General features: G+C 43.8%; 1 protein-coding gene across 1 annotated transcript in view; it reads left to right on the top strand.

Moving 5' to 3' along the window:
* HLF (hepatic leukemia factor) overlaps window positions 1-14635 on the top strand; it is a 100854-nt gene extending 86219 nt beyond the window's left edge. Inside the window, exons 4-5 of the mRNA XM_010843687.1 lie at window positions 5138-5358; window positions 10385-14635. Coding sequence (XP_010841989.1) covers window positions 5138-5358; window positions 10385-10600 — 437 coding nt within the window. The 3' untranslated portion in view covers window positions 10601-14635. The remainder of the gene's footprint in view (window positions 1-5137; window positions 5359-10384) is intronic.
* The last annotated feature ends 1586 nt before the right edge of the window (window positions 14636-16221 follow it).

The raw sequence follows: 16221 nt of genomic DNA, 5'->3' as shown, positions 1-16221 counted from the left end.
GACACTGTCGCTTCTGTCACGGTCTGTCGGCCAGCGCTCGTCACAGGGCCAGCCCAGATGCGAAGGCTGGGGAAATAGACTCAGCCTGGAACTGCAAGGTCGCATGTAACAGAACACGGGGAGAGGAAGGGGCAAGACCTCTGGCCTTCAGGACACTGCTGTCTTTGCAGAGTGCTTGTTAGACCGGCCAAGAGGTTCCTGCCATTGGAATAAAGACCTCAGGGCCCAGAGTCAGCCTCAGGGTCCAGGAAGCCCGAATCCTTAGGATGTGCTTGTAGGGCCTTTATTTAATGTCAGTACCTAAAGTGGTCACTCATGATGGACCCTTGAACGTTACAGAGTCTTCTAAGTTAATTGGTTCCCTGTTACATAAGGATTCTCAGAAGCAGGGTATTTTGCAGTGAAGTGAGCCCTGATGATGGTTTTCCTCTGAAGGCAGTGGGTGCAAAGACAGTCAAAAGTGCTATTTCATACTCAAATTATGACTGTGTGGGGTCAAAGAGGTTGCTCGATTCTTATTAAGTATGTAAGAATAAGAAACACCCTATCTTCAGTTATGCTCTTTGGAGGCTTAGGCATACCTACTCTGTGACAAAAGCAGAGGCCAATCTTTGGTTTCAAGATAACTTTTAATCTCTGTCCAGATTTAAGCCCTTTGTTCCACCCTTTCCACCAGAAATCCTCCTTGGCTCTCCTAGAAATGACTTTCACTGAGATGCTTTTAGGAAAAAGAAAACTATGTCCCAGCAAACTGCAGAGTCTACACTATGGGGTTGATCCTGTCCACCCAGTTCTTTCAGAGAAAGCCCTGGAAAAATACCAAGCTCAGACTTAACAAATACACGAAAAGAGAAACAAAACATGTGATCATCTCAACAGATACTAAAAATGCATTTGAGGAAATGTATTATCATACATAATTTCTGATTTAAAAAAAACAACAGTAACTCTCAGTGCAGTAGGGCTGGGAAGGTTGGAACTATTTTAGCTTCTCAGAAGGTTATCTACTAGGGGTCTAGAACAAAGCTTAAGGATGTAAGGCATTAAAAGTTATTTTCATTAAAGTCTGGGGCAGACTCTAGCCTCATCCCTTTAACTCTGTTTTTTTTTTTGCAGAGCCTAGCCAATGCAGTGAGTTATTTTTTTTATTTTTAAAGTAGAAATTATAAACACTGAGACAACAACTATCTCTAGAGGCAGAAAAGATTATTTACCTTGAAAACTTTGTTAGAGCTTTTAGAACTAATAAGGGAGTAAAGTGGCCTTAAAGATATAAGAAAAAGATGAAATCATAAAAATGGAGAGTATACTAAGGATATATTGAATATTTTAAAGATATCAGTTGTCCCCAAACTAACCTATGGTTTCATTCACTCGTCATTCAAAATCCCATTAATTTAAAATATAATTTAATGTATCCTGAAATTCCTATTTCTATGAGTATAAGAATACTGAAGAAAATCTTCCAAAAAGAACCATAAAGAGGGCAGAACTTGCCCTTTCAAACATCAAATCTTACTAATACCATCATATTAATCCAATTGGAAAGTATTATGTAAAGGCCCTTGCTTGTATGTTATACAAAAATAAATCATAGGTGACTCAAAATCCTAAAGTATAGTTATATTAAAGTATGCATGCTAAGTCGCTTCAGTCGTGTCCGACTCTGTGTGACCCCATAGACGGCAGCCCACCAGGCTCCCCCGTCCCTGGGATTCTCCAGGCAAGAACACCGGAGTGGGTTGCCATTTCCTTCTCCAATGCATGAAAGTGAAAAGTGAAAGTGAGGTCGCTCAGTCATGTCCGACTCTTAGCGACCCCATGGACTGCAGCCTACCAGGCTCCTCCGTCCATGGGATTTTCCAGGCAAGAGTACTGGAGTGGGGTGCCATTGCCTTCTCCATATTAAAGTATAGAGTAATATATATGTGTGTGTATATATATATAGCCACACACATATGTACACATATACATGTATATATATATACATGTATATGTGTGCATATAGTATGATTTGGGGATAGAGAAGATATGAAATTAGAATCCATAAAGAAGAAATTTTTAAGATATTATTACTATATTATAGTGCAAGATCTCACCCATAGTGCAAAACTCTAAGCAAAGCTAGAAAACAAATAGTCTGGGGGAAAATATTTTCTACAGAGAAAACAGATGAAATGATTATATCCATAGTTGATATAAAATTCTTTCTATAAAGAGTGCTTACAAATGAATAAGCAACAAAATCCACTTAAAAAGGAGCAAAAAATAAGAAAAGGGTAGTATACCGGAGAAGAAATAAATACCCAATAGACATGTGAGGTGTTCAGTCTCACTACTAAGAAGGAAATGTAAATTAAACAATAGTGATATTTGTGTAGTCAGATTGGCAACATTTTAAAACTTATCATTTAATTTGTACAAAAACGAACTCTCACAAATGTTGGTGCAAGTATAAATAGATAAGACTTAGCAATGCTTTTAGAAATTTAAAAATACTTGCCTTTTGTAAGAGCAATCTCACTTTTAGAAATCTCTTCTATAAAAACACTCACATACCTAAAAATGCATCAGTTGGGAAATGATTAGGTAAATTGTTATATCCAAATTTTGGGAACTACTCACCCTTTAAAAAGAACAGAGTAGTTCTGTTTGTACTAACATGGGTAATTGCATGTGGTATACTGATATATAGAAAGAGTAATGTAAGACCTAGGGGTAGTATAATCCTACAGGATTGAGAAGTTCACACTAAACAGTTAAAGGTATCCTTTGGGAAGAGCAGCAAGATGGATTGAGGGCAAGGGAGACACATTTCTGCATTTGTTGAAATTTTGCAATGAACATCTATGGTAATTTAAAAAATTAAATGATTCTTAATTTGAAAATTCTTATTAATAAAATTTTGCAAATCCACAAAAAGTAGGATAAAATAATAAAGATCCTCCCTCCTGTTACTCAGGGATACTGTTAACATTTAGTAATAAAGAGGGAAATAAACGTGTCCAACAGAGTTAATGCAGTCAAAAATATAGACAAACAAGATGATGCAAGGGTATCTTGGGAGAAGGGAGACCTGGATGTTTCTCAGGTCCTTTGCTGGGTGCTCTGCGATGCTGGGAAGCTACTGAAAGCCATTGACTCATCTGCGGTCCGGGTAGGTTTTCTCCATGCTTCAGGTAGGGCTGACCTACTTCCATTGGAAGAAAGGGCTGAAGAGAAAGAACGCAGATAAAGGTTCTGCCTCATGTGAAGTGTAATTGTTAGAATGTCCATGAATGAATGTCAGCAGCCAGCATTTCTGAGGGCCACCATTAAATGAGCAATATTCTTTATAGAAGCAGAATTCTGAAGTAGGCACACTGGGAGAAGCGGGTGGGGATAAAACAGAAGAAAGATGAAAGACCATGTGGTCAGTAGGGGAGGAGTGTGTGTGTGTGTGTGTGTGTGTAAAGCTTAACATGTATAAAGAAATAGAGTATAATGTTTAAATACAATGTAAGTACTTGAAGTAACTTTGAGCAATTAGATGGTAGGAGAGGGTATTTATGCCTCTGTGTGTGTGTGTGTGTGTGTGTGTGTGTGTATCGGGCAGGGGGAGGGGGTATGGGGTGGCTTTATTATTAAGTTCAAAGAGAGTTCCTAAAGGGAAAATAAAATACCAGTTTGAGTCAGACACGGCTCATTCTCTCAGTCAGTGTCGAGAGGCACAAGATCAAATCTGGCTTGACACCATCCAGTGCAGATCTCAGCAGCCACTAGAAGCTGGAACCAAGCAGAGCCTGGCTAATGAGAATCTCCATCCTCTGCCAGTGCCTGGGGGCCCATCCCTTCCTCTCTGGCAAGCAGGATACAAAGAGAGCTCAAAGCAGAGTGAGGACCAAAAGGTCACCCAGAACATTCATTCTGCAAGCTCCCCACCAGGCCTTTCTGAAAAACAGACAAGTGTGGTTTCACAGTTTAGCCAGAAAGCAAGCCAACGGCTTTGGCCTTCAGTCCAGGGTAGGTTCTAATGGCACCCAGAGGATGTTCCACGTGACAGCCGGCCTTCAGCAGTGAAGGCAGAGGAGGACCTGGGCCAGACCCAGCTGAGGCATATCCCCTCGTGTATTCTTTGGGCGTGAAAGGGGTGACTGTAAAATTCAAGTGAAACTGGAAGTTAGGATTCAGAGCTCCCCACATAAACACTGCAGTCTGTTATCAAGTTCACATTCACCAGTGAGACACTTTCCAAAACGCAGTCAGCTTGTTGCTCTGAGGACCTTTGTGCGTTTCGGTGGCTTGGTTCGCAGCTGCCTCAGGTGGAAGTTAGAGCATCTCCACCATGTCTTTTCCATTTTGCTTGGTGTTTCTGGAGTGCACGTGTGGGTTAGGTGCAGCCTGCCGGCTCATCTCCTGTGTCCAGTCCTGTCCCCTTCAGCTCACTCCTCACACTTTCCAAACCTCAGCTCCGCCTGTTGCTTTCGTGCTCAGAACCCCTCAGTGACATTCAAGGCCTCTTGAACATCCCTACTGGCCACCTTCCTGACCACATCTCTTGCACTTCTGCCTCTCTCAGTCTCGTGCTCTGACAGCCACCCAAGACTGCTCGTGGTTCCTTCAAAACCTGACCCCCTGTCTTGGGTCTGTCCCTGGATTACCTTTGTGGCTCAGTTCTCTGTGTAGAGATGCAGCTACGCCAAGCATCCTCTCTGGGAAGTGTTCCCTGGCCTCTTTGTGTTGTGTCCTGTTCCTCCGCTCTCTGCAAGCATGTGTGGTTTCCTTTCACCCCTTCACTATATCTCACTGGTTGGTTTTAATCTGATTCCCTGACTCACTTGGAAGAAACCTTAAAGGTGAAAAAAACAAAGTACCTGCCACAGAGTTGGTGCTTCGGGATTACATTATAGGAAGGGATGAACGTGTGCATTTTTTAATTTAGCTTGTGAATATGTGTACGTGGGTCTTTGTTTCCCCCTATCTGACACACGAGTAAAGTGTTCAGCCTGCTGTGCCTCAGGGGGGATGTTGGGGTCACATTTAAGTGAGCTTAAGACTCTTCACCTCGTCCTGAGTGTCATCAAGTGGACGGCAGTCGATAGCCCACTCCTGGGCTTCCATAGAGGGCTCACGAACTAAAGCTCCTGTGCTCTTCCAGGCCAGCTGCTGCCAGCCAACCGCAATACTCCGAGCCCCATCGACCCCGACACCATCCAGGTGCCGGTGGGCTACGAGCCGGACCCGGCCGACCTCGCCCTCTCCAGCATCCCCGGCCAGGAGATGTTTGACCCTCGCAAACGCAAGTTCTCCGAGGAAGAGCTGAAGCCACAACCCATGATTAAGAAAGCGCGCAAAGTCTTCATCCCGGACGACCTGAAGGTAAACGGGAACTGGTAACTAGGCTGTGGGCAAGTGGAGAGCGGGGTCGAGAGAGGCCAAGACTGATAATTTTCGGCCCCATTTTTCAGCACGTGACAAGACTGGTTGCTTCCTCTGTGGGTGTCTTCTGTACTGTGCCTTTTGTATCTTGATAATGTACAGAAATAAGGAAAAGCAATAAAATGAAGTACTTTGCAGCCCATGAAGGAAGCAAGCCCACTGCTATCTGCAAGGAAACCCATAAAAGCCTAGTAAAGTCAAATCTGGATCTTTCAAGGTTGGAAAGGGGAAAAAAAAAAATATTGGGAAGGATACCTAGACCTCAGAGTCTTCAAGGGTTACCTTTCCTTTGGGAGTTTAATGCTAATTAACTGCTGCCATTTCTCTGTAGGCCTCAGGGAGTAACAGCAAGACAGGACCTCTCTCCACATTGCCAACCTTGGATGCCAGGGTGGGATGTTGTTAAGGAAGCTGGGGCGTTTCCTGACCCTATTTATAAGTAATGTTGACTCTGCATCTCACGTAGTGATCACTTGAGTATCTCAACAAAAGGTTAATTTGGGGTTCTTTTTTCTCTACTGTGTTGAAGGGACACATTATTTATAAAGGAAAATAGGTTTACCTTAGGAAATCAGATGCAACTTAAACAAAATTAATCCGACACCTTTATGATACCTTAGGAAGATAATTCTTTCTAAAATTATGCCATGCCTACTGATACCAAAATAGAACCATTTTTGATTAGCCATTGCTTAGAATTGTCTGTGTTTATGCTGCTTTCTAATCATATGAACAATAGAGATGTGATTGTATACATTCAAGGCATTGGAAGCAGGCATAATTAGGTCTTTTCTAACTTCTCAAACCTAAACATGGTTCATATGAAGAGAACTCCTGTTGGGAAAATAGGGAGTTTGGGACATTATTCTGGAACCACTGTAGACCAGTTATGCCTGCTTTTCAGACCTAAAGAGCACTGGAAGAAAACATGCCTGCAGATTTGTCACTGCTCTCATCCAGCACCTGAGATTACCTGCGGTGATGCAGGGTCATAAAATGTCCGAGGTGAAGGGGACCTCAGAGGCTCATTAGATCAAAGTGGTCATGGCACCACTGAGGAAATGGAGATAAAGGAAAGTGAAGGTGAGCCCTGGTAGTTAGAACAAGACCCAGCCGGGTCCCCAAGTCTGCTAGCTTCCAGAAACATCACTGCAGCATGTGGCCCCGACAGGAGCTACAACAAGGACCTCCAATAACTGTCATCCTCAATAACTGTCAGACTCAAAGGAGGAAAGTGCATAGTAAACACACCAGAAGACAGAGACTAGTCAGGGAACTGATGGTTAGACAAAGATAGAATAAGAAAAGAGCCCCTGGGATTAGGTCCTGGGCAGTTTAAGTACCTTCTTTCAATGGATGCTTTTCCTCACCTTGTGTTCTTAGTCATCCAATTCTCTGTATTTTAGAACTGGCTTCTTAAACTAAACCAGGGAGCCCATTCAGCATGGATGTCCTCTTGAGTGGAGGCAAGTTTGAAGAGGTGCTGCTATATAGTAGATAAAACCTCTAGCCAGACTTGCACAGTCTCTGAATTTACAAGTTTAAAGCAAGGAGCAAGCTGCTTTAATTACCCAGGTAACCTTGGCAACAGAGGCCACGTGAACATCGCTGTGCTGGAATTATACATGTTACCGCCGCCGCGGCTGGACATGGCCTTTCCACGTGCCAGTGTGGGGAACAGGCAAGAACGTTCTCCTGCCAGGGGTCTCTGGATTCCTTCAGTTGAGAGCAAAGCCTCAGGCCCCAGACCAGGAGCACGGGTGAAACAGGACGCAGAACTCTAAGGTGTTTCTTGTGCAGCAGGAGGACTGAGCTGGGGCGGTGGGAGCCACATGTGCAGCCTCCAGCGCTGGCTGAGCAGACTGAGTGCGTGAAGCGGCCCTCACTGCCTGCACTTCCTCTCTGGAGCCATTCATCTGGGTTAGCAGGCATCTCGCCCCCACCCAGGAAGATGAAGGGGTGGCATACTGGTTCCTAACTGAGAATCAGTTTAATCGCCTTGGTGTCTTTCAAAGACCCATTCATTCACTTGACAAATATTTTTCAAATGCTAGTGTCTGCCAAGTCAGGGCCTGGGGATTCAGAGGTGACCCACTACTGACATTGTTCCTACCCCCGAGTGAGAAAAAGGGAGTGCTGATATGTCAGGAGGGGCCTGCTGAGTGGAGGTGGCATCAAACACAGACCCTCAAGAAGATGGGACTGGACTGAGGGTGCTTTGCCAGGTGGTGGTGCCTCGGGAGCCAGATGGCATCTGACCCTGGGAGGTAGAGGGAAAGGGCACAGGTGATGTATCAGCCCCAATCAGTACTTCTGCATCCCACTCCCATTCTGAGGTAACAGAGCGGGGGAGGCTGGTTTTGTTGTCAGGGACAGCCCTCCTTCCATCATTCCTGCCTCCTGTGTCCCCTGCTCCATTCCTACTTCCAGCTCCCCTCCAACCTGAGACGGTCCACATTTCACACCTTGGCTCGCTCATCTGTTCATGTGCACAGGAGGCTGGGAAATGAAAGTACCTCAGAAGTGAAAAGAGCTCAGAAATCGGTTGTTACACTGAGGTCAGCTGGTGACTCCCTTGGTCCTTAAGACCTGATCCCAAACCTCCAAGGCCTGTGGTGGTACCCCTTCTCCATCCCCCTGAAAACACAGCTTCTTCAATTTCCCAGGGCCTTGTTCTCCCGACTCCCTGGCCCCCATGTGCAACTTCTGATACATCCTAAGTTAGTCCCTCTTTCAGATCATCTTGGAAACCACACTTCTGGGAACACTGATGAGAGTGGTAGATTTCCTGATTTACCAAGGGCGTGGATCTGGGGCTTACTAACATAGACAACATCCATCAGAACTGGAGGTTTCACTGTTAATGTGCCATAGACCCTCTCACCCCACGGAGTCTTAGGCTCTCTTAGCTCCTCCCAGCTTCTTTCCAGCCAGCTGGCCTGGCCTCTCTCCTCTTCCTCCAGCTCCCCACGCCCTTTTCCCAATGGCAAGCAACAAATCCTGCCCCATGGTTTCCAAAGGATAGCCTCCTAAGAATTCTTTGGCCATTATGAAGATCATGTTTTTCACTTTGTTATATATTATTATGAAATGTATAGTAAGCTAGGAGTGCTTTATAAATAAGAGAACAATACTAGCTTGTGAAAGGCAGACAGAAGGTGCCTGCACTGACTTTGTCTCACACCTCCTGTCTGCTGGGCAGTGTTGGCTGAGGGTAAAGGGCAAGGATGGGGCAGACCACTGATCTTGCAACTTGCTTGGAGACTTGCCCTCAAACCATGTGACCTCCTCCAATGCCAAATACCCCTTGGAATCCTGGGGCAGGGTAAGAACTGACCTCACTCACTTATTCTGGGTGGTACTAACTGCGGGTATTAGCATTGCTAGGATTGAGGAATTTACTATTGCAATGTGTTGAAAAAAAGGGGTTGCAAAACCCACCTGGTGGCACCATAAATGGAAGAAGACTTACATTTCTTAATGTTTCTAGGAAGGTTTTCCCTTTTTTGGCAGAGAGAGCAGTGATGGGGGAAAAAAGGGACTGTTTTCAAGTCGACCACAATCAAACATTGCTCAGGCTAAGAAGGCCTAGTTAACAAACAGTTAAACAAAAAAAGTTATAGTAAATTATTTAAATGCTAGCCATGAATAAGAACTTATTAATCAGTGGCCAAGTGTAACTTTATTGTTTGTTTTTAATTGCCAAAGTATACATGCCATTATAGAATATTCTAATAGTTCAGAAGGACATAAAAACTCAAAGATCCTACCTTCTTCAATTTCCCTTCTGAAGGCACCACTTTTAATAGCTGGGTATCTGGATTTATACTATTTCTGAATATATATTATTACTTAAAAAAAAAAAACGAAGTGGGATGAGAACCTATTGATCTGCAAATTTCCACTGTTTCTGCCCATACAGTGATATGTCTCTAGCATCTTTCTGATTCAGCAGGATCATTATTTTTAATAGTTGTGTGACTCTATCATGATGTAGTTATCAAAGCTCCTACTGATAATTGAGAGGGGAGGGGTTGCCCATTTTTTTCAGTTTTGGACAGTTCAGTTCAGTCGTTCAGTTGTGTCCAACTCTTTGCGACCCCATGGACCGCAGCACCCCAGGCCTCCCTGTCCATCACCAACTCCCGGAGTTTACCCAAACTCATGTCCATTGAGTGGGTGATGCCATCCAACCATCTCATCCTCTGTCGTCCCCTTCTCCTCCCACCATCAATCTTTCCCAGCATCAGGGTTCTTTCCAATGAGTCAGCTCTTCGCATCAGGTGGCCAAAGTATTGGAGTTTCAGCTTCAGCATCAGTCCTTCCAATGAACACCCAGGACTGGTCTCCTTTAGGATGGACTGGTTGGATCTCCTTGCAGTCCAAGGGACTCTCAAGAGTCTTCTCCAAAACCACAGTTCAAAAGCATCAGTTCTTCGGCACTCAGCTTTCTCCACAGTCCAACTCTCTCATCCATACATGACCACTGGAAGAACCATAGCCTTGACTAGACGGACCTTTGTTGGCAAAGTAATGTCTGCTTTTTAATATGCTATCTAGGTTGGTCATAACTTTTGTTCCAAGGAGAAAGCGTCTTTTAATTTCATGGCTGCAGTCGCCATCTGCGGACAACACTTTAGTAAAAACGCACCCTTGTGTGCGCAGGTTGAGTGAGGACTGCCCTAGGGAGAGAGCCCAGGCGTGAGGTGGCTGTTCAGCTCTTGACAGACATTGCTAGGTCGTCTTCCAGCAATACCGTACCAGCTTATCTCGGAAAGAACGCGCGCCCAGGGAAGGAAGGGGTTGAACAAAGAGAAGGAATTCGGCCTGTCCGGGGGGTGCAGGGTCTGCACCCCACTTGGCGGGCTTGCGCTCTGCCTGGCGGGAGAGGTGGCCCGACGGAGGGCCAGGCCAGGGAGGGAGGCCCGGGCGGCCGCGCTCTGACGCATCGTGTGTCTCCCGGCAGGACGACAAGTACTGGGCGCGGCGCCGGAAGAACAACATGGCGGCCAAGCGCTCGCGGGATGCGCGGCGCCTCAAGGAGAACCAGATCGCCATTCGTGCGTCCTTCCTGGAGAAGGAGAACTCAGCGCTGCGCCAGGAGGTGGCGGACCTGCGCAAGGAGCTGGGCAAGTGCAAGAACATCCTGGCTAAGTACGAGGCCCGGCATGGGCCCCTGTAGGTGGGCGGCGGGCGGCCGCGGCCCGGACAGGCCTTCACCACAGCGACCGACCTTTCTGACATCAGCACTTTACCAGACGCAGCAACACGACGGACTCACGTTTTGGGGGGTGTGTGTGTGTGTGTGTGTGTGTGTGTGTTTGTGCTCCTGTGTGGTCAGCGCGGTGTGTGTGTGTGTGTGTTTGTGCCCCTGTGTGGTCAGCGAGTGTGTGTGCGCGCTCTCGTACATCCCTTTGCGCCCGCCATTTTGAAACGAAAGGTGCCATGTTTTTACTGGACTGAGGAGACCGCGCGGGTTTCCTGGTCCCCGCCCCCTCACCCCACTCCCGCCCTTTCCTGTGGCTTCATGTGTGCTCCTGCCCACTCTTTCAGGACCTTCTCGGGTTCACTAAAAAGGGCCCTGCTGAAATAGTAGATCTCGGTTTTCAAGACCACAGGCTCTTGTTTCTGTTTAATCTGTAAGTTACCATGCTAATAAGGTGCACAGAGTAATTTAGCACTACACTGCAGCTCCATTCAGTTATAGGTTGCTTTCCTCACTTCTTAAGTTTTGGTGATAATCGTCTTCAAATTCAAAGTGCTGTTTAGATTTACTAGATCCCATATTTACTTAACTGCTCTCTACTAAGTTTCCTTTTAACTCTACCAACTCCAGCGAGTAAGAGTACTCTTATAGAACACAGAGTGTGTTTTTGCACTGTCTGTACCTAAAGCAATAATCCTATTGTACGCTAGAGCATGCTGCCTGAGTATTACTAGTGGAAGTAGGATATTTTCCCTACCTGAGAATTTCACTGTCTTTTAAAAAGCAAAAATTACAGTAATGTATTTGAGCATGCCCAGAACATCCCCAGGACCGGGAAGCAGAGGGAAACGCCAGGTCTAAGAACAAGGGGTTAACTTATCAGTGTACAGCCAAAAAATGCATCTTGGAACAGCTTTTGACATTGATGTGTTTGCTTTTGTTTTCTCTCTTTTCCCATGCTCCCAACCCCAATTTTCTAGTTAACTTTTTCGACATCCCTCTTGATATTCAATACAATTCAATTACTTAAGATTCAGTTTTCCCCATTTTTTGGTAATGTATATATTTTTGTGAATTATACCTTGTTGTTTTAAAAAATCAGTTAAGTTAATAAGTTGATGTTTCGTAAAACCCCTTTTTCTTAGTGGTGTCATATTTGAATGCTTCATAAATTAATGATTCTGGAGCTTATGTTTCTTATTCTCTGTTTTCTTTTGAACGTATGTGCTCTTATTAAGTGGACTTCTGAAAAATGAATGTAAAAGACACTGGTGTATCTCCAAAGGGGATGGTGTTGTCACAAACTGTGGTTAATCCAATCAATTTAAGTGTTTACTGTAGACCAAAAGGAGAGATTATTAAATTGTTTAATGTTTATACAGAGTAATTATAGGAAGTTCTTTTTGTACAGTATTTTTCAGATATAAATACTGACGATGTATTTTGGAAGACATATATTATATATAGCAAAGAGAAAAGGAAAACTATTCCATGTTTTAAAATTATATAGCAAAGATATATATTCATCAATGTTGTACAGAGAAGTGCTTGGGGGTTTTTGAAGTCTTAAATATTTTAATTTTGTCACTGACACATCAGCATGTTTTCTGCTTTAAATTAAAATTTTACAACAGTATCGAAGCTTGCTGTGACGAATTCTGCTCTAAAATATCTAAGGAGTTTTCTTATTTCCTATTAGGTCTCAGAAAGAAAACCCAAAACCACAAAATGGATGTTAGTCAAATATTTATTGGATGATACAGTGATTTTTAGGAAAAGCATCTGCCACAGAAATGTTCACTTCAAAATTATGAGTTTCTAAAAATGAATATCACTGCAAGCATCCCCCAAAATTCTGTTCTCCTCTGTGGGCACATGCATCTTACACAGTATAAGGTTAATATCGGTGCTATGTGTATGATTTATAATTTGATAGCTGTCTTGACTTTAAAGGTGATTGTTCTTTTGTTTCACTAACTTGTGTTAAGAGATTTTGCTGTTGTTATAAAGAAACATTTTCTGCAAGATTAAAATACCCTTTTATCAGTGGGATTTTGTAGTTTCCTGTGTCCAGAGTATGTGATTCTTTAATGACCTTTATTGGTTCTTTAATGGTGATCTCCTTATCAATCTGTTAGCAATGCTTCTCTCTTACTGTTATAGTCTTGGGGAATCTGAATAGTGGAATATTCCTACAGATATCCCTTTTTATCTGAAGCTACAGATTATGATGGGAGATGGATGCATATTGGAATTGAAATAACCTTGTTCGGGTAAATAACTAATAAAATAAAACCTCTATCAAACTTAAGCAGAACTGAATTAATGGTATTCAGAGACACAAGTAAGCATGGAGTTGGCCTTTTTATAGGTAAAGAGACTAACTGCAGCAGAATTGTTAAATAGTTCAATGTCTAGCAAGAAAGCTGGAGAAGTATTGAAGGATTGTACTGAAGACAATCCAAATTCATTGAAGTTTAAAATGGTAACTGAAAAAACTGTATTTGAGTACTAGTCTTTCTGAAATTAGGTTGCTTGTATCTGATGAGCATCACAGATGTTTTCTGCAGAAGAAATTTAAAGATCATAATAAAACTTATTCTTTGGCGTGCCAGGGGAGGTTTCAGAAACCTACCTCGTTTTAAATTTTTTAAAGCTTTGGAGTCTGTACAGGTGCCTTATATGTAGGTCATTGTCACCACACACAAGCACTCAACCCCTGAACTCACTGCCTTCTGTCCAGGGCAGTCAGCTAGTAAATAAAGCAGTCCTGCTAAATGACATGAGAAGGCACGGCCCGATTTGGAATGACTTGGATCATCCAGGGTCAGATGAGTTCCGCAGACTGCAGCTATTAAAAGAGTCCTTATGTCATTTTTCACCTTTTCATCATAAGCATCTTTCAGAGATTAATTACTTGGCCATTAAAAATGAATCCAAATCATATTATGCCAACATCATTTAGACATTATTTGGAATGAGCAGCCTAGGACTTCTTGACAAGGTCACATCCTCCTTTTGACTGGACTTGCAAAGAAAGGCAAAAATTGATCAGCCTATGGTTCTGCATGTGCCACCTGGAGGACATAGGTAGGGAATGGGAGGGCTGTAAGTGATCACTTCCTCCTCTTGAGAAAGTGGACGCTTTTGACCATTCCAAAACCCACAGTGAGCAGGATAGTGACAGGCCTTTCATCTTCACATATGACAGGCCGCTGTGAAACCATCGTTTGAAGCAGAAAGACCGTTTGCTTCATGAGCACGCAGATGGAATTCTAGCACTGGGTGGAGAGGAAGCAGTGCTAGAAAGCCCAGAGGTTCCTTCCAACTTACCGGTTTTGTGAGGAACTCAATTCTAAATATATGTTTGAAAGGTCTTGAGTCTGTTTGGAGAAGAGTCAATAAGAATTTTAAGTAGAGTCACTCCCACCCCCATTCCAAATTAAAACAAAGGTCATTCTGTAAAATGCAAAGGAGTTTGCCTCCCTTATTCCTAAAGTTCCTTTTAGGAAAACTTAATTCGTGTTAATCAGAGCAGTTCCAGAAGGTGATAGACACCTGCTCTCAGTCTGCCAGCTTCCTTCTAAGGGCTCCTAGGCCCCCACTGAGGAGGCTAAGATCTCCTCTAGGTTTTCTCTACAATTAATGCCATTTTTTAAATGAGCAAAGCCATGTTTTTAATCATGATGCATTGGATTTGGCAACTAAAGGCAGTACATTTTGCTGAGGGCTAAGTGTATGTAGAGGAGTGTATGTGTGTGTGTGTGCGTGTATGTGTGTGTGAGAGTAGTTAAGGCATAAAATCTTTCATGTGGAGCACCTTACCAAACGTAACAATAATCACCATTATCCTTTTGGCAACACCACAAAGATTGCATCTGTTAAACAGGTACAAGTTCACTTGATGTCAGTGTGTTTGTACACCATGGTTTTGGTTGCTGTTTATGCTGTTAAGTCCAAAACTTTGTCTGTTATTCTTAATGTTTAATAAAATTTGAATTGTTTCCTGTCTTTCATGTATTTTTGTTGATGGTCTGCTGGATATCGGATTCTATTCCCAATTCTATCACCAAGAAGCCATTGACAGATTAATTACATAGATGATTAATAATATAATTAGTGAGAAATTAACATTTATTGGGTACTTACATGTCAGACCCAGTGCTAAACACTTGCAAGGAATATTTAATCCCACATTAACCTCATGAGATAGGGACAATTGTTATCTCCGTTTATGGAAGAGAAGGTAGAAGCTTGGAGAGGTTATGTAGCTGGTAGAAGTGACAGCAATGAGTTCTGGTTCATTAGATGGGCATTATTTAGAGTGGTGTTCCCCTAAAACCAATCCAAAGGCTGTTTTCTGGTCATATATTTGAGAATCATCTGGAAACATATTACTAGACCACAGACTCAGTGATTCTGAATCAGTGCATCTGGGATAGAGCCTGGAAATCTGAACTGCTTAAAGACTCCCAGCTAACTTGCATGTGTGGCCAAGTAACTGGAGCCCAAGGATTTACAGACTTGACCTTCATCTGAGTTCATGACCTTGGGGGAATCCATGTAGAAGCTTCAAAACTTCTGTAATTACCTGGAATTGCATGCAACTTTTTGTACATAAACAATTTTCTGTAGAGGGGATCCATGGCTTCCCACCCTACACAGGAATCTGTGCTGCAAGATGGAATAAAAAATCCCTGATTTACAGGAGAGGTGATGTAGTGTGGTGGTTCCCAGCCCAGGCAACCCATTAGAGTCACCTGGGAAGCTCAGAATACTGCTGCTGTGTGGGCCACAGCCTCAGCCAAGGAGCTCAGCATCTCTGGCAGAAGAGAAAGGGCTCCAATGAGGAGCCCAGTGATTCAGAGCTGTCACTTCATAGGTGTGTGACCTTGAACAGCCACGGAGCATTTTTAATCTCCTCCTCTGTGAGATGAACTTCCACTCTCCATCCCTGGGGGTCATGGGGAGAACTAATGACATAACAAATGCATAGTCTGGCTCATTGTCAGCCCTCAATAAATAACTGCCATGGGGACCCAGGGAGTCGAATGTGTGTCTGGAGCACTTTTCCCAATTCAGTATTTCAGACCATTCGTTCCTCCAAAGAAGGCAGAAAACAATTCTGTGCAGAAGAAGGGGCAGGTGGCTGGTGGGGAGGGAAATCGTGACGCCCCAGCATGGGTGTGGTTTGTATTCCGACACCCCTAGTAGATCCGAGCTTTGGCCAAGCTTGGGGGACATCCATCAGGTGGCCCCTTCCAGTTTAAGCAGTCATAATTCAGAGTTAGCTCTATTTCACCACCATCAAATTGCTTTCTCCTTCCTCAGAGGAATAGGCACAATGACCTTCAGGTTCTCTGAGTAGGTGATTCTGTGTTTTTGCATTTTCAGATCTTAGATGGAATGATTGCTTCTCCACGCCTGGAGAGACGTTTGAGTCTCAGATGGCAGGAACTGATGAGAAGCCCCGCTGCAGATGCCCCCGTCACTCACAGTCACTCAGTCCCTGAGCCAGTCACATGCTGCCTTGGGGGTGGCTTTTCCACTCACATTTAAACATTAACACACCATCCGTCCCCAAGCCCTTTCTCTTC

Source organism: Bison bison, unplaced genomic scaffold (genome assembly GCF_000754665.1).
Source record: "Bison bison bison isolate TAMUID 2011002044 unplaced genomic scaffold, Bison_UMD1.0 scf7180017864184, whole genome shotgun sequence".
NCBI classification, from domain to species: domain Eukaryota; kingdom Metazoa; phylum Chordata; class Mammalia; order Artiodactyla; family Bovidae; genus Bison; species Bison bison.
The sequence above is the reverse complement of the archived record's forward strand: the minus strand, read 5'-3'. Positions and strand labels throughout refer to the sequence as shown.